The 21110-nt window shown below is 52.7% G+C and overlaps 1 protein-coding gene across 2 annotated transcripts in view; it reads right to left on the bottom strand.

The window, feature by feature from the left end:
* DLGAP4 (DLG associated protein 4) overlaps positions 1-20195 on the bottom strand; it is a 104067-nt gene extending 83872 nt beyond the window's left edge. For both annotated transcript variants that reach the window (XM_054045336.1, XM_054045337.1), the window contains exons 1-3: positions 19230-20195; positions 7798-8015; positions 1917-2031 (exon numbers count right to left, since the gene is read on the bottom strand). In XM_054045336.1, the coding sequence (XP_053901311.1) occupies positions 1917-2031; positions 7798-8015; positions 19230-20180 (1284 nt within the window). In that variant the 5' untranslated portion in view covers positions 20181-20195. The remainder of the gene's footprint in view (positions 1-1916; positions 2032-7797; positions 8016-19229) is intronic.
* Positions 20196-21110: the final 915 nt, after the last annotated feature.

Below are 21110 nucleotides of genomic sequence, written 5' to 3'. Positions count from 1 at the left end.
GTGGCGTAGCTGCATCAGTGCAGCTGCGCCGATGTAAGTTGGCACTGTAGCCCTGTCCTTAGGCAGAGCACTTACTCTTTCCTGGGCTGGTGAGGGAGCCCACCCATTTAGACCTGGCCTGCACACAAAGTCGCACCAGTTCCAGGGTTCCATGGTGTGCTCAAGGACACCTCGTTAGGCCTCAGGCCTCCAGCCATCCCCTCTCTGTGGGTGGCGACCCACGTCCCTCTCCCTTCAGACTGGGACTTTAGGCTTGCAGTGCCCCTGCAATTCACTGTGCTTATTCCAGCAGGTCTAACCTTGGTCCAGTGGCTGCCGCTCACTCTCCCCCAGGGACAATGACAATGGTTCCCAGCTTTCACAAAGCACAGTACATTTATTTTAGGACAAAAGCATTACAGAGAAAACAGAGAATAAAACAACAGACAGTCTACACGCATGCTCTGCTTACCAGGGGATACCCATCTTCCACAGGGAGACCCTAGGAGGTTTCCAGTTTTTCAAACCCTTCCAGCAGGGGGTTACCCTCCTGGTTACAATCTCATGCCAGTTTGTGGCTCAGAGAGAGCCCCCCACCCCCAGTCAGTTCAGGCTGGCCCTTTTCATCACAAGCTTTCTCTTTGTCTCCTGGTCCTTTTGAACCCAGTCCGAACCAGTCTCTGTAGTTCCCCCGGTCAGTGATACTTCCGAGGAGAGGGAACAGCTCCAAAGATTTGCAGTAATTAACCCCCACTGATTTTGGTTCCTGGAGGATGTTTGGTAGCCCTCACCAATAGAGCTAGAATACAACACCTAGCTCCCAAAGATACAGATACCATTTCCAGATACAAAAGTTTATTACTAATCCTGGTGGCTATGGCATCTGGCACATCTCACTAGAATAGAAGTTTCCTTGCTTCCAAGGTCTCGCATTTCTCACAGCATCATCTGAGGCTAGGTCTACACTGGGGGGGTGGGGTCAAGCTAAGATACGCAACTTCAGCTACGCGAATAGTGTAGCTGAAGTCGGCGTATCTTAGGTCAATTTACCTGGCCATGAGGACGGCGGCGTGTCGACAGCTGCCGCTCCCCAGTCGACTCCGCTTCCGCCTCTCGCCAAGCTGGAGTTCCGGAGTCGATGGCAGAGCAATTGGGGATCGATTTTATCGCGTCTACACTAGATGCGATAAATCGATCCCTGATAGATCGATCACTACCCGCCTGATCGGTAGACGTACCCTGAGTTAAAGCCATGCAGTGCTGTGTGCAGACACTCTTACATCTGTGTAAACTGGGCTCACTTCGGCGTAGGTTGCACCTGTTAATTTGCAAGCTAAATGGATATAAACCAGGTTTAAAGTGCTGCAGAGTGTTCCCACACAAAGCAGCACTGGTTTAATTCAATTGCTGCAACATCACATCTTTAGCTAAACCAGTGCAACTCTGTGTGTAGACAAGCCCTGAGTTGAATTGGCAGAGATCTGCAGATGCCAAGGCCTACGGCAGCAGCAGGTTTGGTATTTCATCATTAATGTCCATTTGCAGGGCTGTGGTGGGCCCCAGGACTGAAATCCCAGTGGGTAGCGCTGGGTCTGAATTCAGCGGCATTGGCAAGCTGTGTGGAGGCCCAGGACTGGAACGAGGGGGCTATTATAGATCAGGATTCCAGTGCATTAGCAGAGCTGTTTGCTGGCCTAGCAGGGAGTTACATGCCTGAATTTGGGTGCGCTGGCAATGCTGAAAGAGAGTAGCTTCCCATCAGCTGCATGCGCCCTGCTTGGTTTTGTGGCACAAAGGAAAATCCCTTCCCACCACCCACTCTACTGTCTCCTTCCGCCTACCAATCCCCTTCCTCTTCCTCTGGGAACACCCCTACCTGCGTCCTGCCCGCCCTGCTGCGGCTGGCTCTGGGTGGAACTGATGCTGCTCACGCTCACCTGGCTGATACAGCTGGACTCATCCATGTTGTCAGTGAGCTGGTTGTATTCTTCCTCCCAGCTTGGGAACTTTGGAGGTAAGAGGATCTCGACGGAGTCCAGGCGGTCCAGGCTCCTGCAGGGCAAAGGGAGAGAGAGACTGAGAGGAAGCCCCCCCTAGCAGGCGATGAGCGAGGCAGCCATGGGGGTTTATAACCCTCAGTGCAACCAGCCAAGCCTTCCAGATGCAGGAAAGGGCAAGTGCTCAAGCTGACATCGCCCTCTGGCACCATTTATGCAGTGCAAGGAAATCCAGAAGCCAATCAGGCTCTAGGAATCCAGGGCCCCATATTCAGTGCCAGGAGAACAGGAGTAGAAGAAGCACCTTGCCGAGCTTGTGAGAGCTGCCTGAGGCTTGGCTAAGCTGAGTTCGTGCAGACAGACCCACAGCTGGCACAGATATGAGGCCTTTCAGCGTGTTGAAATGAAAGGGTGGGGGGAGAGGATGGATGCCAGACACCCCCCCCGTCACTGTCCCCCAAATTAAACCAGCCCATATGGGGGGGGGGGGGTTAGCCTAGGTGCTGACTGCCACGCTGGACTCTCCTCCATTCTGGGGGACAGCATGAACAGCAAGCATCAGACACAAAGGCAGTGTGGGCCAGTGGCTAGGGTGTGAGACTGGGAGTCAGGCAACCTGGGGTCTTTTCCTAGCTGTGTTACTGCTGGCCTAGGCAAGTCACCTCCCAGCTCTCGGCCTCTTCTCTGCCTCTAGACTGCAACTGGGGCTGGTCAGCAAGAGGGGGTTTGATGGAAAATGGCTTATTCCATGAAATTCCTGAGCGGTTCTAATCACCAACTCTTCTGGGCAGGGCCTCACTGTGTGTGCACAGCACCTAGTACCAGCACCGTGAGGGAACTGCTGTAACACACAGGATAAAATGGGCCCTGTGGCACTCCGGTTACCCAACGCCATACACATTGCTTATCAGCTTTTGAACCCTGTTATAGTCTTGGCCTTCCCAACATCCTCTGGCAAAAAGTTCCACAGGGACTCTCTTGGGACATTGGTTTATACCATGGGTAGGCAAGCTATGGCACGTGTGCCGAAGGCGGCACGCGAGCTGATTTTCAGTGGCACTCACACTGCCCGGGTCCTGGCCACCAGTCCGGGGGACTCTGCATTTTAATTTAATTTTAAATGAAGCTTCTTAAACATTTTAAAAACCTTATTTACTTTACATACAACAATAGTTTAGTTATATATTATAGATGTATAGAAAGAGACCTTCTAAAAAGGTTAAAATGTATTACTGGCACGCAAAACCTTAAATCAGAGTGAATAAATGAAGACTCGGCACACCACTTCTGAAAGGTTGCCGACCCCTGGTTTATACAGACATATACACCTGGCCAGGAAAACCCTGAATGGCCACTGGGTGGCAATACTGCTCCACAGAATTGCACCTCAGGCACTGCCGGGCACACTGAAATTGCGGGGAAGCGCAGAGGTCTAAGCCCTTCCTTCCCCAAACTCATCCCGCTAAGCATGGCTCTGGCACTCTCATGGGCCATATTTTAAAGGAATGCCTAGTGCCACTTCTGGATGGCTGATCATGGGCAGTGCCATGCAGCGACCCCCTAGAGCCTGCAATGCAGGACGCTCCGCTGCAGGCCTGGGAAAGCGGGCAGCTGGGTTCGCCCTGCCAGCCTTTGTGCAGCCACCAGCACGTAACTCAGGGCCTCTTCCAAGGATCCAAGAAACAAACTGGGCCTGGACCTGCTCCCGCTGGAGTCCATGACCAACCTTGCCATTGAGGGCCCTGTCCAAAGCCCTCTGACATCAACAGGAGTCTTCTCATTGACTCCAATGAGCTTTGAATCTGGCCCCGATGCCCCTCATCCTGATGTGATCACCTGTCATGGAGGTCAACGTAATCCTCTCTCTTCTGGTCAGGGTTCGGATGAGTAGCCCAGCCCCCCAGCAAGGTACTTTGGCAGGTGTTTGTATCCTGCCAACTAATGAGGTGCTGATTGGCCCGAGTAATGAAGGGTCCTGTGGCTGTTTATCCATCACTCCTCACTCATCCTGCTGCCAAACAGATATCTAGGGAAATGAGCTGGGAAAGGAGGCCACAGGGAGATTTAATACTGTCCCCTTACACTGACTCCGGGCTTGTCAAATGCACCAATAAAAAGTAACAGCAACGTTACCCCCTCACGGATCCCCTCCAACACTCCCCATCACCTACCCAGGCTGACCGCCTACAAGGAGAGAGAGCTGGGCCCAAATCTGATGGGTGGTTTACTCAGTCAGTGCTTCCTTAGGCAAATCTCCCTTGGTGGGGCTTGCCTGAGTGTGGACGGCAGGGTTAGACTTCACGCTGTGCCCTGGAAGTTAACAGCCTTGGGCTCCTGTTGGTCCAACAGAGGAGGCAAGTGCCAGTTTAGGGCCCTGCCCAAGACAGCCCAGCCCAGATGGTGGGAACCCACTGGCTGATCTCAGGTGGCCTGCAGGGAGTGGCGTCCCTTACCTTCCGCACTACTGTGTTTGGCACTTTCATCAAGCTGCTGAGATGACTCTGCCCAAGGGGGCTCTCTCCAGCTGTCTGGGGAACACGGATACCTCCCTTTGCTGGAGCAGGAGTAGTGTGATGGGTAGGAGCAGTGTCAGGAGAATTAGCAGTAGCATTTTGCGCATGCATAGCGCCTTCCACTCCAGGATCCCCATGCACTTTATCCACACTACCCCCCTCCCCCCAGTGAGGAAGGTCAATACTATTAAGACTATTTTTCCATTGGGAAACTGAGGCAGAATGTGGGCAAGCGTTTTGCCCAGGGCCACACAGTGGGTCTGTAGCAGAGCTGAGAATAGAACCCAGGAGACCTGACTCACTGTTCTGCACCTCCGTTCAATCTATCAAGATACCGCGGTTCCTCATCTCCCTATTTCTACTTGGACTCCTCCCCTGTACCCCAGTACTGCCGGTCAGATCCCCCTTTATCTTGGCCAACATTGGAGACTCAACCCACTGGTTTTGCTGCAGATAAACAGTCTCATCCATTGGCCTTTTCACCAAGCACAGGCCAGTTTTAATGGGCAACTCCAGGAAGGTTTCCCCACAGCTGGTGAGAATCCCTGAATGGGCAAGAGCAGCAGCAGGTGCTATTGATGCTTGTTGGCCAGTCTGGATCTGAACAGCCCACTCCTGATAAGTGACGGACGCTAAACAGGCGGCACCTAAAAATAACTGGAGGTGATGGGAAAGCAAGGAGGAGCTGCCAGCAGATGGCGCTAGGCCTCACATTGTTGCTACAGAGGGTGGATTTCTCTATTCACCAGTTAGTCCTGTGGCAGCCCTTCATCTGGGTGGGGTGTTTTATTTAGTCTGGATATGTGCAGTTTGTGCCCAGATCTTCCCAATTCTCTTGCCCACTTGGGAATGAGGGAGCAGGGCAAAGGTCAGAAGAACAGAGCTAGGCACAGGACAGAACCTGGGGTGTGTGACTTTATTCACTCAGGTACAGGAGTTAGACAGGGAAGAGATCTAGGAGTAGTCTACACTAGAAGTGCTACAGCTGTCCTGGTGCAGCTGGGTCACTGTAGCACATCCAGTGAAAACGCTCTTCTGTTGGCATAATAACTCCACCTCTGCGAGAGGGGGTAGTGCTGTCCACGCCGGCGCTTAGGTCAGTGTAACTCACACCCCTGCGTGACATAAGTTACACCAACCAAACCTGTAGTGTAGTCAAGCCCCTCTTCACCCCCTTCTAGTCCAGTCTCCTAGGGCCAGTGCACAGGGTCTCTATAGTGCAGTGTAGTCATAGCCGGGCCAGACCCTGTTATGCCCAGCCCTGAAGAAGAGCTCTGTGGCTCGAAAGCTTGTCTCTCCCCCCAACAGAAGCTGGTCCAACAAAAGATATCACCTCCTCCACCTTGTCTCTCTAATGGTCCCTACAGCACGTTTCTAGTGCTTTGGCTTACCCACCCCAAGCGATAGGGCGTGCACCGCTCCCCTCGGGACACTAGTGCGCAGCTTGACAGAACTGCCTGAGAGCCAGGCAACACTTTCCTTGGCTTAGTGTCATCCTATGCCTCCAAATAACTCCTCCCTGCTCCTCGCTGGCCTTATGGAAAGCAGCTCTCTTGCTTCCCCCTTTGTCGTCCCTTGGCCATGCTGGATGTATTTTGCTCTTTTGATCTCGCCTCCTAGGTCACTGCATCGCTGAACTTCCCCCAGCTTGTCCACTTTTTCCTGGGACTGAGGTGTGCAGAGCTGAATGCAATACCCGAGGGCTGGATGCCCCAGAGATGTGCAGGGCCTGGTTCTCCTCTCCTAGGCTGCTGTGAATCAGGAGAACCCGTATGGAAGTCACTGGGTTCACAGTGGTGCAGTAAGAGGAGAGCCAAGCCCCTGGATAGGGGCCGTTACCTCCCTGTTTGGTGACCAGATGCTCTCACAATGTCACCCTCCAAACTGTGTTCTTGTTCCCGCCGTATCACGTGGCAAAGCTGCATCTCATTTGCAATCCACTACTGCGCCGAGGTCTCTGTGCATTGCTGCTCCCCAGCGCTCCCCGCCCTGCTGGCGTCTCTGATTACTTCCCCCCGGACATATTAGCATGTATTATTTCAAGCCAAATCACATTCGGTTAATTTCCTGTCTCCACGTCTACCCCTTCCTGATCCGTTTGTGCTCACGCTCTGTCTTCACTAGAGTTGGCAGTGTCTCCTCTGTGAATTTCAATCCAGTGCAGTTAAAGGGCTTGGGGAAATCAGCACCAGGACAGCTAGTCGGGGGGAGAGCCCATGGGCTGCTGGGGGAGCAGCTGTTTACAGGGTGGATGTAGCAGCACCTGCCCCATATACAGGTGGGGCCTCCTTACCTCTCACTCTCCCTTGCTACGCTCCAGTTCCTTCACTTTCTGTTTGGATCCCAGACAGCTGGTACCTCCCCGTCACCCCCAATACTTGGCCTTGGCTCCCCTCTCCTGGTCTCATCTTTTCTTGCTGTTGTCCTCCACCCAGCTTGGCAACCCACCCAGTCCCCCATCCCATCCCATGCAGCTTGTTGCTGGTGACTTTCACTTACAGATGCTCCCCAGAAACCTTCGGATTAGCTGCAGTAGCACATCAAAGGAGGTGCCCCGGTGCAAAGGGATTCTGGGATCCAAAGGCCAGCATATGAATGTGAACATGTGGCCATGCTGGGAGATACCCAGCTACAAGTCACCTTCCATGTCTAAGCAGCTTTGCCTTGTTTAAGCTTCACTCCTCTTTAAGAGCCAGATCCTCTTAGGTGTAAATAGGGTGACCAGATATCCCAATTTTATAGGGACAGTCCCGATTTTTGGGTCTTTTTCTTATGTAGGTTTCTATTACCCCTCACCCCCTGTCCCGATTTTTCACACTTGCTGTCTGGTCACCCTAGGTGTAAACCAGTGTAGCTTCACTGAAGGCAAGGTACACCGTCTCATGACCTGTCCCTATGTCTTTTCCTACTCTCCGAACCAACGTTGTGGGGATAGAGATCCTGTGCAATTTCACACACCTAGGGTTAGTTTAGAATGACTGGGGAACAACCAACCGCTCAATTCCTCCACCTTATCTTCATCTTCCCCATTTTTCTCCTCCTGCTCCCTGCTTCCCAACCTCCCTCTCCCAAGGTGCCCAACCTCTGCCCAAATGAGGGCAGCATTGATAATTTCCCATGAGGCTGAAGGTCACACTCAGCTGGAAAAAATGAAGGAGATGGCACCCCAACCCATCTTCAACATGGATGCTGGAAGGCCCAGCATGCAATGCTCCAGGTTAGATATGGATGCCATCATTAGAATTCCTTGGACCACCCTGGGATTGACATTGGAGCACCTGGGTGCAAAGGAGCCCAGAGCTGGTTACCTGTGTGCAGTGCTCTGCTCACTCAGGGACTGTTGGGTGGCCTTGAGGTAACTCTGCCTCCGAGCCGCAGTTTTCGGGGACGGTTTGGGGCTGGTTTCTGAATCTTCGCTGTCATCGTCCCCCATGGCTTTGATGTAGCTCCCGCTCCGCATGCGCCGGCACGGGATCTCGTTGTCTTTGTCCCGAGACAGCGTATTGTTCCACTCTCCCTGAGGCACCTGGAAGAACAATGCAGCACCTTGACGGTCTGTGTCTAGGAAGGAAGGAACCTCTGGGAGGAAGAGGAACATGGGAGTTGGAGGAACCATAGCAGGCCCCTCAAGTCCGGTATCCTGGCTCCAGCCATGGCTAATAGCTGATGCATCAGAGGAATGGAGAAAACCCCACATACTAATATGTACCTGGCCAGCTATGCTATGTTGTGCATGGGCAAAACAAGTCCTTTCTGACTCCTAGAGTCATCACCTTATGCCATGAAGCATGAAGTTTGATTACGCAAGTCTTAGCATGTAGCATTACACCAGTTAGCCAGCCCTTCCTTAAGTCAAGCTACCTGACTTCCTGAGGCAGAAAATGCTGCAGGCTGGCCTCACACTGCAGATGAGATTCACCCTTGTGCAACAGGCCAGCACCTCCTGAGTCCCACCGGAGCCTGACTGGGTTAGCATGGTGTGCCGAGAGTGTGCTGGGCCCTCAGCGTCTCAGTGAATTGCAGCTGGACTGAAAAAATAGTTTGCTTTTATGAATACTGCATGTCCTGGCCACTGATTTAATGGAGTGATGCTCTCTTGTTCTCTTGCTCTGGGACTGGATACAGGGCTGTAGTGGTCTTCACCAACAGCCCTAAATTGGCAACTAATGCTTGATTCATGGAGCTGTCAGTGGACTAAAACCTGAGATGAGACAGATGCAAGGAGAATAAAGGCCATTGGCTTAGGGGGATCTCACTTTCTAATATCCCCTAACAATCACAGATTTCCAGCTGAAAGGCTCAGTTCTGCCATCTTTAGGTTGATTAATACCTTACTAGACAAACAGTCCCAGTGAAATCAATGGGGGTAAGGGAGGCTGAATTGGACTTGAGAGCTCCTGATGGTGGCCAAAGCCTTCTAACAAGGAAAACTATGGGGCTTACTAGACAGAGAAGGGTGGTCCTGTGGATAAGGCACTGGCCTTGGACTCAGGACACCTGGATTCAATTTCCTGCTGTACCACAGACTTCCTGCATCACCTTGGGCAAGTCACTTTGTGTCTCAGTTCCTCACCTGTAACATTTCCCCATCCTTTGTCTTTCCTTTTGATTGCAGGCTCTTTGGGGTGTACTTGCAGTGTGTATTTGCAGCACCCAGGACAATGGGGCTCTGGTGTTCTGGGGGGGCTGCTACGTGCTACCACAATGTAAATAAAGAATAGATTGGACCTAGGCCGAGGAGCCAGGAACTCCTGAGTTCGGACTCCAGCTCTTCCTTACAGAAATGTGCATGACCATAACCTTCTCAAGCCCTACAGGCAGCATTGCTGCTGCTGTAAGCTGCTGGTCTGGGACCAGTACTGGAGAGTAGTGAAGTGCTGCCATTGGCCTTGTGCAAGTCACTGCACCTGAGCTGGTGAGTCTGCCTCTGTAGAAGAGTGAGTCCTATTTACCTACTGCCAGGCTGCTGGGAGGATTAAGCAGTTAATGTTTGCTCAGTGATTGGAAATGCCAAGTGAGGTATCATGGCTAAGTGCTGTCAAACCCAAGGGCTAATCTGAAGCAACGCTCCTTTTCTTGTTTGCATCCTCCAACCCAAAAGCCTCGCTGCAGGAGAATGAGCTTTTCTCTTGAAATCCCCTAGGGATGTTTGTGTGCTCTAATCAATACCTGTGACACAGGAGTTCTCAACGTGGGGCCATGAACAGGCATGGGGGTCACGGCCATCCCATCCTCCCCATATTGCTAAACAGGAGGGGGGGATCCTGGGGTGGGAAGGTTTGAGAGCTGCTGTTTTAACCAAGCGCTGATGCCATTTGCTCGGGCAGCATTGCTACTGTTGGCATTTTCTCACTCCACTTTGTGACCACAAGCAGCCAGGTTCCTAGTCAGGCGGCATGCCAGGCTCACTATCTTTTTTTACTGAAAAAACAGACTGAGCCCTGGCATGGCCCCTTTGGGTATCCAGTGGGAACTCAGGGGCCTTATGGAGAGCAACAAGCTTAAGGGGGAAAGAGAACCGAGATAGGGACTCAGGAATTGTCAGAGCAGATCAGTCCAATGGCCCGTCTCGGCTGGATCTGGTGTCCAAAGACCAGCTGCCTTCAAGAAAAGGGAAGATGTAGGAAAGCTCCAAATGGCCCAGATGCATTAAGCTGATCTTGGGGCACTGCTGCCTGCCCCTGGCAGTTACCAAGTGGCCTATGCCTGGTGCAGGAGGGTGGAGATTGTTATGGGGCAGATGTTATGGGGTACTATTATCACCCATATACAGTCTAATCCCTGGCGTGTCTCTTTACAGCTGGGCAAAGGGCACCCCAGGCCCAGCACAGCGTGTCAGCGCAGAAGGCTGCGTTGGACCCAAATCATTGGGAGGGTTGGGCTGGATAATGCACCATGAGGTGCCCCACAGCTTCTACTGGGGGCTCCGGCTGAAATCCCAGCGGAGTCACTGGCAAAACTCCCATGAAATCCAGCCCAGCCAGGCCCAGCTCCCTGAGGGGGTGAGCAGGCCCCGGCGGTTATTCCATGCTGGGTCCCTCCCCACCAGAGAGGCAGAGACCCAGAGCCAGAGAGGGCATCGTTTGTGCCACAGGAGGCCAAGGCTGGGGGAGTAGAGGCCTCTCCAGGCCCTCACTTTGGGGTGGGGTTTGGTTCCAGGTTTCTTGGCCTTCCTGAGACTCCCAGGCCCTCTCTCTGTCCATTCCCCCCAAAACCCACTCCCCTCCCTCCCCCCTCACCGATCCTTACTGGGTTCATCCAGTTGTTTGGTATGCTGCCTCCTGAGGAGATGCTCAGCTGTTGCCACAGCACTGGGCTCTGTGCCGAATCCCTGCTGGAGACCAAGCTGAGGCTGCCCAACTCCCCACACTTGTGACACATTCAGTGCAAACCTCCAATGCGGAGAGGTTTGTGTGTCACTCGCCTCAGCCCCAATTGTTAGCTCTGCCTCAGGAGGTGCTTTGCTCTGTGACCTGCACCCCAGCTCCATGCTCTGGCTCGGGGTGTGTGCCCCAGGGCAGGATGGCCATCCAGACAGACCACAGGACAGAGAGGCTATTGGGGAGTGGCCACTGGCTCCGGAACATGCTGCTGCTACCTGCTGTGTGTCCCTGGGGATGGTGAGCTGGCTCTGGTGACAGATTATCCTAATAACAGCCCTGTTCTTCTCAAATCACCGCTGGGGTGATTGGCTTTGACCTTTCCTAATGAAGGTGACAAGAGGCTTCTGGAAGCACTTTTACACCGGCCGCCTCCGAGTCACGTCTGACTGGAGATTGGATTTCTCCGCCTGCCTTGTCCTCACCTTGTTAATTGCACGTCAGGAGCACTCACCCGCCTGGCACTGACAGCACTCACGGCGCCAGTCTGCACAGCTGCGTGCCCACCGCGGGCTGGCGGGTCGGGAGCAGGGGGAGTCCAAAACCCAGCTGAGGAAATGGAAATGTTCCTTTCTCGGCTTGCTACCTGCCCTGGACACATGGTGGGAATGCAAAGCGGGGGAGAGCCCATGCCAAGAGACAGCTAATCACCCACCCTGATGGACAAATGCAGGCGCCTGAATGTAGAGCCTCGAGACCCCAACCAAGATCAAAGCTTCATAGTGCTAAGTACATACATCCTGTGAGAGACAGTCCCTGCCTCAGAGAGCTTCCAGCTTGGTAAGGCGAAGGCTGGGAGAAAGGAAGGATTGCTGGCCCCACTCTACAGGTGGGAGCTGCAGCACAGAGAGGTTAAAGCCATGATTTTCCAAACTGACTTGTGATTTTGGGTGCCCAACCTGAGACACCTTAAAGGGGCCTGAATTTCCAAGGGCTGCTGCTCGGCACTTTCTGAACTCCCTCTAGGATGTATTGGGCTCGCACCGTCACAAGTCACTGGAAAATCTTGACCTATGTGACTCACTCATATTCACCCTACAGGTCCAGTGGGAGGGTAGGGATAAGAACTCAGGTCCCTGGTCTAAGCACTACCTCATGCAGTGTCAGAATCGGCTCCTAGCTAGGCTTGTGCAGTGCAAGCTAACATGGCACCATATGCAGTTGGATATTCTGAGATGCCAACTGAGTAATTTTCTTGAACTCTACTGCCCCAATATCTCTTTGCTGGGGCAGACTTTTGCCAAACTTTTGATGTGAAAAACCATCAATGCCAGAACACAAACACGATATATTTCCTATGATGCACTGTCCTATTGAGAACTTGTGGCACCTTAGAGACTAACAAATTTATTTGAGCATAAGCTTTCGTGGGCTACAGCCCACTTCTTCGGATGTATAGAATGGATCTATGCATCCGAAGAAGTGGACTGTAGCCCACGAAAGCTTATGCTCAAATAAATTTGTTAGTCTCTAAGGTGCCACAAGTACTCCTGTTCTTTTTGCGGATACAGACTAACACGGCTGCTACTCTGAAACCTGTCCTATTGACAATCTCCATCAACTTCACTGAAGAGAAACTAATGGACACACTGCAGCAACCATCCACTTCTAGTCAGGTTGTCTGTCTCTTGTTCCGCCCGCGCACACACACTACTTTGTGTCCTGCAAAAGCAGAAATCCAGATGCAAAGGTCAAAGCCATCTCGAGGTGCTCAAACGACCAATTGAGGGGCATCGAAGGCAAAAAGCTCTTTTGATGGAAATCGGTTGAATTTGATGCACCAGAGTGGAACAAACAGATTTAGTTGTTAGTGACTGCACAAGGTCAGTAGAAAGCTCCTCCTCAGATTCCCAGATATCACTCGCTGGCAGAGTGGCAGGTTTTTTTAAAGGATTTAGGCACCTAAAGATTCAGGTAGGTGCCTAGTGGGATTTTCAAACATGCCTAGGCACCTCAGGTGGCTTTGAGAATCCCACTGGGCAACTGTCTGCATCCAAATTCCTTTAAAAACCTGGCTCACGTCCTCTAAAGCTCTGCTCTCTTGAGACATGGATGAAGATCCGGGCCCAGATCCTCAGCTCACGTAAACGGATGCAGCACTGCTGAAATCTACGCTGACTGACAACAGCTGAGAATCTGGCCCCTAAGTTCAGCCTCTAGTGTTAAAGAAAACATGATAAGGAAACAGAGCTCCGGTGCCCTAAACCAGCAGACGCTGCCGGACAAACAAGCTGGCATTCATTGGGGTTCTCTGTTACACCATCTTGTTCCTGCTTCCATGTCAATATGAAAAGCAGGGCTGATGCTCCTCTCACTTATACTGGAGTAAATCAGGAGTAACTCTACAGAGATCAGTGACATAGACTCATAGACTTAAGGTCAGAAGAGACCATCGTGATCATCTAGTCTGACCTCCTGCACATCGCAGGCCACAGCACCTCCCCACCCACTGCTGTAATAGACCTCTAACCTCTGGCTGAGTCACTGACATTCTCACATCATGATTTAAAGACTTCAACGTACAGAGAATCCACCAGTTACACTAGTTTAAGCCTGCAAGTAACCTGTGGCCCAGGCATGAATTAGACCAGCCTGAAGGGGATGTTCTCCCAGCTGGGGATGATAATACCATCCAGGGGTGCCCGTGAGGTCTTTGACAGAAGGGTGCTAGGTTTTTTCTATTGCCCCTCACCTTGTACGTACCCCAGCACTGTCTGCAACTTACCATGGGCCCATCCCTGCTCCCACTGCAGTCCAGGCCGGTTTTGCCATTGACAGGAACAGGGGTTCAGTCAGGATCCAGGTGTTTAGCTAGCTGACAGGTCAGCTGGGGGCAAATCCTGATCCCAGTGACAAGCGGGAATGGCAAACGCCCAAGGACTCCCTGCGGAGCAGGGCCCCAGGTAAGTAATGGGAACTCCCATGGGATTTATGGCGTCACCCTTAGCTTCTTTTCCACTTCCTTGCCATCATTTGGCATCCCCTGGACGTGAACCCTAGACCCCAGAGAGGGGAGTCACACAAACGCTATTCTCCCTTCTAACCTGCAGCCTCGGCTCTCGCCTGCTGGCTGAAATCCTATCCCGGTGCTCGTGACCCTATCCCTGCAGAGCGCTGGGGCAAACGGACCCGTTCCAGCACCACTACAGCCATTCGGCTTCCGTGTTCTGTTTCTCGGGGAAATAGCCAAAGGATAATGAGTGGAGTGGGGAGGGGGCTTGGAACACTGCAGAGGGCTCCCCTGCCATGAGTCTGCCCAGAGCATTCCCTAATCACCCAAACAAACAGAGCGTTAACATAAAGGGAAAGGCAGTGAAGTGGAAAATCCACCTTCCAGGCTGTGGGCATATACAGACGAGCCACTCTGTGACCATTGCTTCAGCTGGAGCCAGCTAGATGGAGGAGTTTTAGGGACAACCAGCAATTCTGAAAGTACACGTACACCACCCACACAAACATGCGCTCACACACGTGCATCCCTGCCATGTTTACACGCACAGAAGCAGGCACACAAACACATGTACAGGTGCAAACATGCATACGGACATAGGGACGTATCACATACACAACAGCATGCACGTACACGCTCAAAGGAACACATGCCCAGACACAAATGCGCATGCATGCAATATAAGCATGCACACATGTGTGCACACACAAGCATTGAGGCGCATACATGTACATGCACACACATAGGTGGAGAGAATGGCTAAGGCTTCCTGTGGGAAACAAGCAGGAAGACACAAAAGGGCAGAGCCAAAGAGGGTTCAGCCTGGTTGCGGAGGGCAAGTAGGGTGACCAGGTGTCCAGTTTTCGACCGGAACACCCAGGCGAAAAGGGACCCTGGTGGCTCCGGTCAGCATTGCCGACCGGGCCGTTAAAAGTCCTGTCAGCGGTGCTGTGGAGCCAAGTCAGGCTAGTCCCTACTTGTCCTGGGGCACCGCGCTGCGCCTTGGAAGCGGCCAGCAGGTCCGGCTCCGGGGGGGAAAGCAGGAGAGGGAGAAAGGAAGATGGACGCCTACTCCCAGCCTCATGCTTCAGTCCTAGACTCAGTCTCTGGGAGGAAGCTTGGTTCCTTCTGCCCACAAGCAACTCTCTGCCGAAGGAGAAGCTGACATGCTTTGTCAGGTCCCACCTTCCCCAGTGGTCAGCTCCCCTCCAGGCTTGGTGGCTAATGCAGTACCTGTGGGTTTAACCCTTCCTGTCTCAGCTGAGGACAGGGTATATCCCCTGGCCAGAGAGTCCATCAAGCCCTTTGGGATCCTTACTGAGGAATCCTCCGCACTGCCAGCCCACCTCTCAGTCACTACATGCTTTATGCCCATGGGCAGGCAGGGAGAGGGACTGGCCCAGGGTCATACAGTCAGTCTACAGAAGAGCTCTCCTGGCTCCCGGGCAGCACTCTAGCCCCTGGGCCGTATACACGGTTGTCTGGGAAACTGGGTGTTTGTGGCCCTGGCTTAGTTGTCAGCAGGGACGCCAATCCAAAGCATCCCAAACTGTACGTCTGCAGTCAAAGATACCAGACAAGATAAAACGCTGGTGGGTAACATCTCACTTCTGCTTAATCTCAGCCACTGAGCGTTCATAAATAAAAGAGGCTGGAGAAGTACTGGTTGCAGCTCCTGATTGGCTTGGGAGCTCCCTGCTTCATCTGGGCCCATCAATGTTATCGCGACCCCAGGGGGTGGGGGACTGAAGCTGCTGATCAACCTGCGCTTGCATGCCACCGAGCCCAGAACAACAGCAACATGCAGCCCCTCGCTTTGGACACTTGTAGTCAATGTTCAATGCCTGCTTAATGGCTCCGGACGCCTCTCATTGCAGTAACGCTTCTTCGGTTCCTCCTCCAGGCCTGCCTCCTACCCCAGACACAGAGCCCTTCTTGTAACAGGACAGCCAGGTGCACAAGAAACAACCTCTACTTACAGTGCTGCAGGATGGGAACCTGCTGCTGCATGCAGCCATGTCAGGGTGGGGGAAACACCCCCCTCTCCTAAACAGGAAGTAAGAGAAGGGTAGAGCATAGCTCTAGCCCATAATACTCTGAGTCACCCCATTAATTCCTTGATGACCACTTTACTACAGTTCTCCTAGCCAGTGGGGGAGAGGAGTGGAGGGGCAACAGGTAGGAATCAGTCATCAGGGAGCATCCCTCTGCACCTGACAACTCATTTGTCACCTCTCCAGTGTGGGGCCAATGATGTAGCCCTGCATCCACAGGTCTCACCCAGGGCTTGCTCCAGCGCCAATGGAAAGAGTCCCATGGACTTTGATGGGAGCCGGATCAGGCACCGGCAGCTGGGTAAAAGCTCTGAAGGGGCAGAGGAACACCCGGCAACATGGCTGTGGAGCTGACCCTCACCCAAAGCCGTTGGGTCTGGAACCCTCAGGAGGACTAGCTTCCTGGTGAGACTTTGGGGTCCTTCTGGCCAGGTTGTGAATGGCTCCAGGCCAGGCTCCTAGTGTTTGGGGGCCCTGTGTCCGGACCTAGCAGCGCAGAGCGTAACATGCTGAACTGAAGGGCAAGGGGAAGGTTTAAAAAAATTCAGTGACCTTTTTCAGTGCTCAAACCAGGCCTGTGCCAGGGCTCAAGATAGGGGCTTGGAGTAGCCACACTGTTTCCCACGCCTCCCCCCAGTAACTGCTCCTTAGTTTTTGGGGCAGATAGCTCAGGTTTGAAATTTCTCCTCTGGAGACCCTCTTGAGCCCAAACCCCAGACCTGCACACCCTCGAGCTGTGGGGAAGCTTGGCTCTGGGTCTGGACTCTGGAGCCTGGCTTTGCTCCTTGGGCCCATTTCCAGTTTTAACCACGACTCCTGCAAGGCACAGCTGCCTTCCGGCCTGAGTTTGGGGCGTGCAGAGCTCCTTTGGGAGCCAGGGAGATGTCACCAGCTCTGCCGCCCAGCCGCTGGAGAGAGGCACACGAGGGCAGGGCACACGGTAGCGAACTGGACAGCAGGGTCTGTTTGGATTTTGCACTTGTGCTTGACAGAGGATGCTCCTCCCTGCCTTTTGGTGTTCAATGCATGACCGTCCCTTCCTGAGAATGACTAGCCGGAGCTCTCGGCACTGCTGCTCACCTAGCCGTTCACCTAGGTTACATGGGGGATGCGACCCTCTCCCGCCCACTAGATATCCCTGAGAGGGCGGTGGAGGAATTGGCTGGTTGAGTGCACAGGGCTTGGAGCAGACTCTTCCCCTGGGTTGGCTTTGCAGAGGGTCATGCTTGGAATTTGGGATTGGAACCCCAAAAGCCCAAAGGGAAACTCATCCTAAACCACTAGGCTTTGCCTGGCTTTGGGAAGGAGGTCGTGGAAGGAATGCACATAACCACCAAGTCTCACCTACTGCTACCTGAACACACACAGATCGCCCAGGGCCACTCCACGCTCAGCCGAGTTTGCCAGTGAACTTACAGAGCACAGTTTGGTAACAGCTTTTGTACCACATCTCTGCTCCGAGCCCTTCCTGATGCGAGGTCCTAGGTCTCTCTCGTGTCAAAGTCAGATTCAGCCCACGAATTTCATTTCCATAGGAAGTAAATCCCAGATCCTAGGCTGATACTACCTAGCAGTGCAAGGAGCAGCCCCCCTCGGTGCACGCTGGCTGGTGGGATGTGGCCCTAGCTGCTGCTGCTCAGACAGTTGCAGGGACAGCATCTGTCCCTGTACGGGCAATGCCCTGAAGCTATCCTGCCAGGTTTAGAGCCCTCTAGATTCTGTGCCTTGGGCAGCTGCCTACACAGACTGGAGTGGGACTAAGGAACCATGTCCCAGCTGCTGTGACTCCATCAGCTTCTGTGGAGCTGCGCCGATTTATACCAGCCGAAGCTCTGGGCTGCCCGCCTCCTCTCTGGGCTGGAGACACAGTTGTGGCCACAACCCCGGGTCAGATTCTCAAGCAATTCAGGAGCGGTTCATTATTTATTTCACAAAGTAATGCTTTCTTCTATCCTGAGATCCTCTTGCAGGCCAAACTTCCAGTGAAGTGATAATAACTTAGTATGGGCCTGGAAGATCTGGCCAGCTGACTTCAGGAGGGCTGGTGGCTGGGAGCCCGGGTGTGTTGGAGTAGTTTCCATTTCTCTCTGTTATTTCATTCTGTTCTCATCTGCACACCGCATGGGGATTTCCCCATATTGAGTATTGAGCATTGGGTGGCTTGGAGTATTCTGTGGCTGCCTATTTAACCCGGTAACACTTTAACACAAAGGAAAACAACTAACGACATTCCTGATCCAATAAATTCCTCAGTAATTTGATTTGCGGGAAGTGGAAAGCAAGGCTTGAGGAGCAGGCTGCTTTTCAATAATTAATTGCGCCTTGAACACCACAAACCCACTGCCAGAAGAGCCACTGATGCCCCTGTGTTAAAAATGCACTCCTGTGATTTACAAACATAGCCCAGCTGATTACGCCCCCAGGCCTGGACTTTTATTTGTATTCCCCTGTCTAAGCCTGTGTTAAGTTTTGTGTTCTTAAGTGGCGCCTGTTGAAATATTGACCTGTGTCTAAATATCCTTATGCAATGATCCAGCACAATTTGAACCTGGGACCCTTCGACATTAAATTGTCAGCTGCTACCACTTGAGCTAGAGGACTAACTGGTGGTAGTAGTAGGCTTTTATCTTTTTATGTGGATTAGCCACTTAGGGAAACCGCATAGTGAACCGGTGGTTTATAGTGCTGGTCCTGAACAGGTGTGTCATTGTGGCACAAATCAGATTCCCCTTTATGGAACATTTGGCTTGTGGTAAATTATTGTCATTGTATTGCAGTGGGACCTAGCAGCAGCCCCACTCCTGGACTAAGGGCCCACTGGACTAGATGCTGTACAGACACAGATCACATCGAGTTAGTTTTAGGGATAGGTGCATCCTAGTGAGGAGCATAGAACTGGGTCATTTTCCTGGCAACAGAGCTTTGCTCTGAAGAGTCACATTTGCAATGGGCTTTGGGCATGAAAAAGATAATGGAAGGTGCATCTGAATCTGGCCAGGGAGCCACCCCCTTCTGGACAAGCAATCTTGTGGGCACCCTGGGCACACATGACTGCTCCAATGCCCTTTGCAGGTATGCTTTGAAAGGCTGGTGGAGTATTCGACTCAGACTTCACCTGCAGTTGCTGTTTCTTCCCCCTGGTAACACCCCAGTGGGCTGCTCTGTAAATGATTCTGTTATAAAGCGGGAGGGGAGAAATCAGAATGACTTGTGCTGATGGCTAAAGTAGCAGGAGCGGATTAATTTTTTGGTCAGACCAAAGCAGTGCCCCAGGGCTCACCGAGCCAGAGCCCTCCTTACCAAGTGGAACATCACCCCCAGCAGAGACCAGAAGCAAACCCCAGTGCGGCACCCACCTGCAAGTAATGATAGGCTAAGTCTTGCTGGCAGGACTTGGATTTCAGCAGGGCTTTGTCGATGGTGGCAGAGGCCTTTTGGCACACTTCCCGGGCATGGCTAAGGGTGAGCGTGGACCAGGAGCCCCGTTTGATGTAGTTGGACTCGTTGCTGATGGGGATATTGGCGCAGGGGGTGACCTTGAGGTCGTTATTGCTCTTGGAGGATTTCAGCATGTGCTCACTGATGGTGTTATATGCGTGCATGAAGTACCTAGGCTGGCTGTGGTCAGGTTGCCTGCCCAGGGTCATGAGGCCCATTGGATTGCGATAGCTGCAGGTGTCGCTATCTAAGTTGTCGTCCGAGCTCCACCAGCCTGATATGTTGGACCTGGGCCTGCGTTTGGTCTCGGTGGTCTTTGCCCGGTCTTTGCTTTTGCTCCTCCGGTTCTGCTTCGGGTCCTCTGTGCCCTTCTTGCCATTCACGCTGCCCTTGGTGGGGCCCTCCAGGGACTGTGACTTGGCAAAGAGCTTCTGGACGGAGTGCACCAGATGTCGGATGCGCCCGGGGCTCTCGCTCCGGTGCTTGGCGTCGCTCCTCTGGAACTGGAGGGTGCTGAAGCCGTCCCGGTGAATGGGCAGCTGCTTCTCAAATTGGTCCAAGAGGTTTGCGGGGAGGCGGTTGATCTTAGTGGCTTGGGCATGGCTTGGGAAGGGGTTCTCGTCCGGGACTTCGAAGTGGGAGTTGTAATGGATACGGGGGAAAGTGCTGCTGTTGGAAATCTGGTTGTTGAGTGGGAGGAGACAGTCACTATGGAGGGAATTCTGGGCTGGAAACCGGGGATCCACGGGGTAGGAGTCAGTGGGACTGAGGAGGTAAGGGTTCCTGTCTTGGGCAGCATAAAGAGAGTCTTGAGGGGAGTCCAGGTTATCGGAGAGGTGGCGGCTTCTGTTATCTCCTAACCCCTTCATGGTCCAGGGGTTTCCTACAGCATCACTTCACGGGTGACACTGAGGAGCCTTCTTGCTAGTTCTCCCTTTGGTCCCTCTCCCTCTGGAGATGATCCTGCAGCCACAGAAACAAGAAAGATGCACACATCACTGAAAGGAAAGCTCTCCCCAGGCTCTCTCTATCCCTCTAAGCATTTCCACCCTGCTCCTCCCCAAGGCATCCAAGCCAGTGCCTTGCAAGTTCTAAAAGCCAAGACAATGATGGTTATTACAGAGCTGAGAGTGAGGAGAGGAGGAGGAGAAAGGGATGATTAACATTCCCTAGCCATATTTAAGAGCCATGTGGACCCCAGAGCTCAAACTCAAACTCCTTAATACAAGCAGGCTGCTATTTTTTGGCCTCACTGTGACTTCATTTAATAGCACTCGGTCACCAGCCAGCATAACAAGGCCTTAGCAGTTGGATTGTCAGCAAATCATGGGCGTCTGTCCCATTATTTTAGGGGGCTGAATAAAAACCTGCTGTCAAATACTGTGCCCGGACCTTGCTGGAGTCAAGGGAAATGAGGAACTGAGGATCAGATTGGCTCTCTGTCATGTGGCCATTTGTGTTTCCGTGGTTACCGGACCTCTTAATGGGGACGATGGACCGGATGTGTGTGTTGCACAGAGCTATGGTAATGTGATGGGATGGCAAACGTCTCTTCTCGGACAAGTGCCCGGGTTTATGTTCATGTTATCTTGTACCCCTGAGGAAAATGCTGCAATACATATGACCAGAGCAGTGGTTTTACTGAGACACTCCTGGGCCTGGCCTGAGAAGTCTTTTGTTGCTCGGTCACAGCTCCAAGGTTGAGGTCCCCACTGCCAGGCGAGATCACCATTGCCTGGGCTGCTTTGCTTCAGGGACAGGGCTATAATTTGCCAGGTTTTCCTGGACACAAAGACCCT

The sequence above is a fragment of the Malaclemys terrapin genome, chromosome 12 (genome assembly GCF_027887155.1).
Source record: "Malaclemys terrapin pileata isolate rMalTer1 chromosome 12, rMalTer1.hap1, whole genome shotgun sequence".
Classification (NCBI taxonomy): domain Eukaryota; kingdom Metazoa; phylum Chordata; order Testudines; family Emydidae; genus Malaclemys; species Malaclemys terrapin.
The sequence above is the reverse complement of the archived record's forward strand: the minus strand, read 5'-3'. Positions and strand labels throughout refer to the sequence as shown.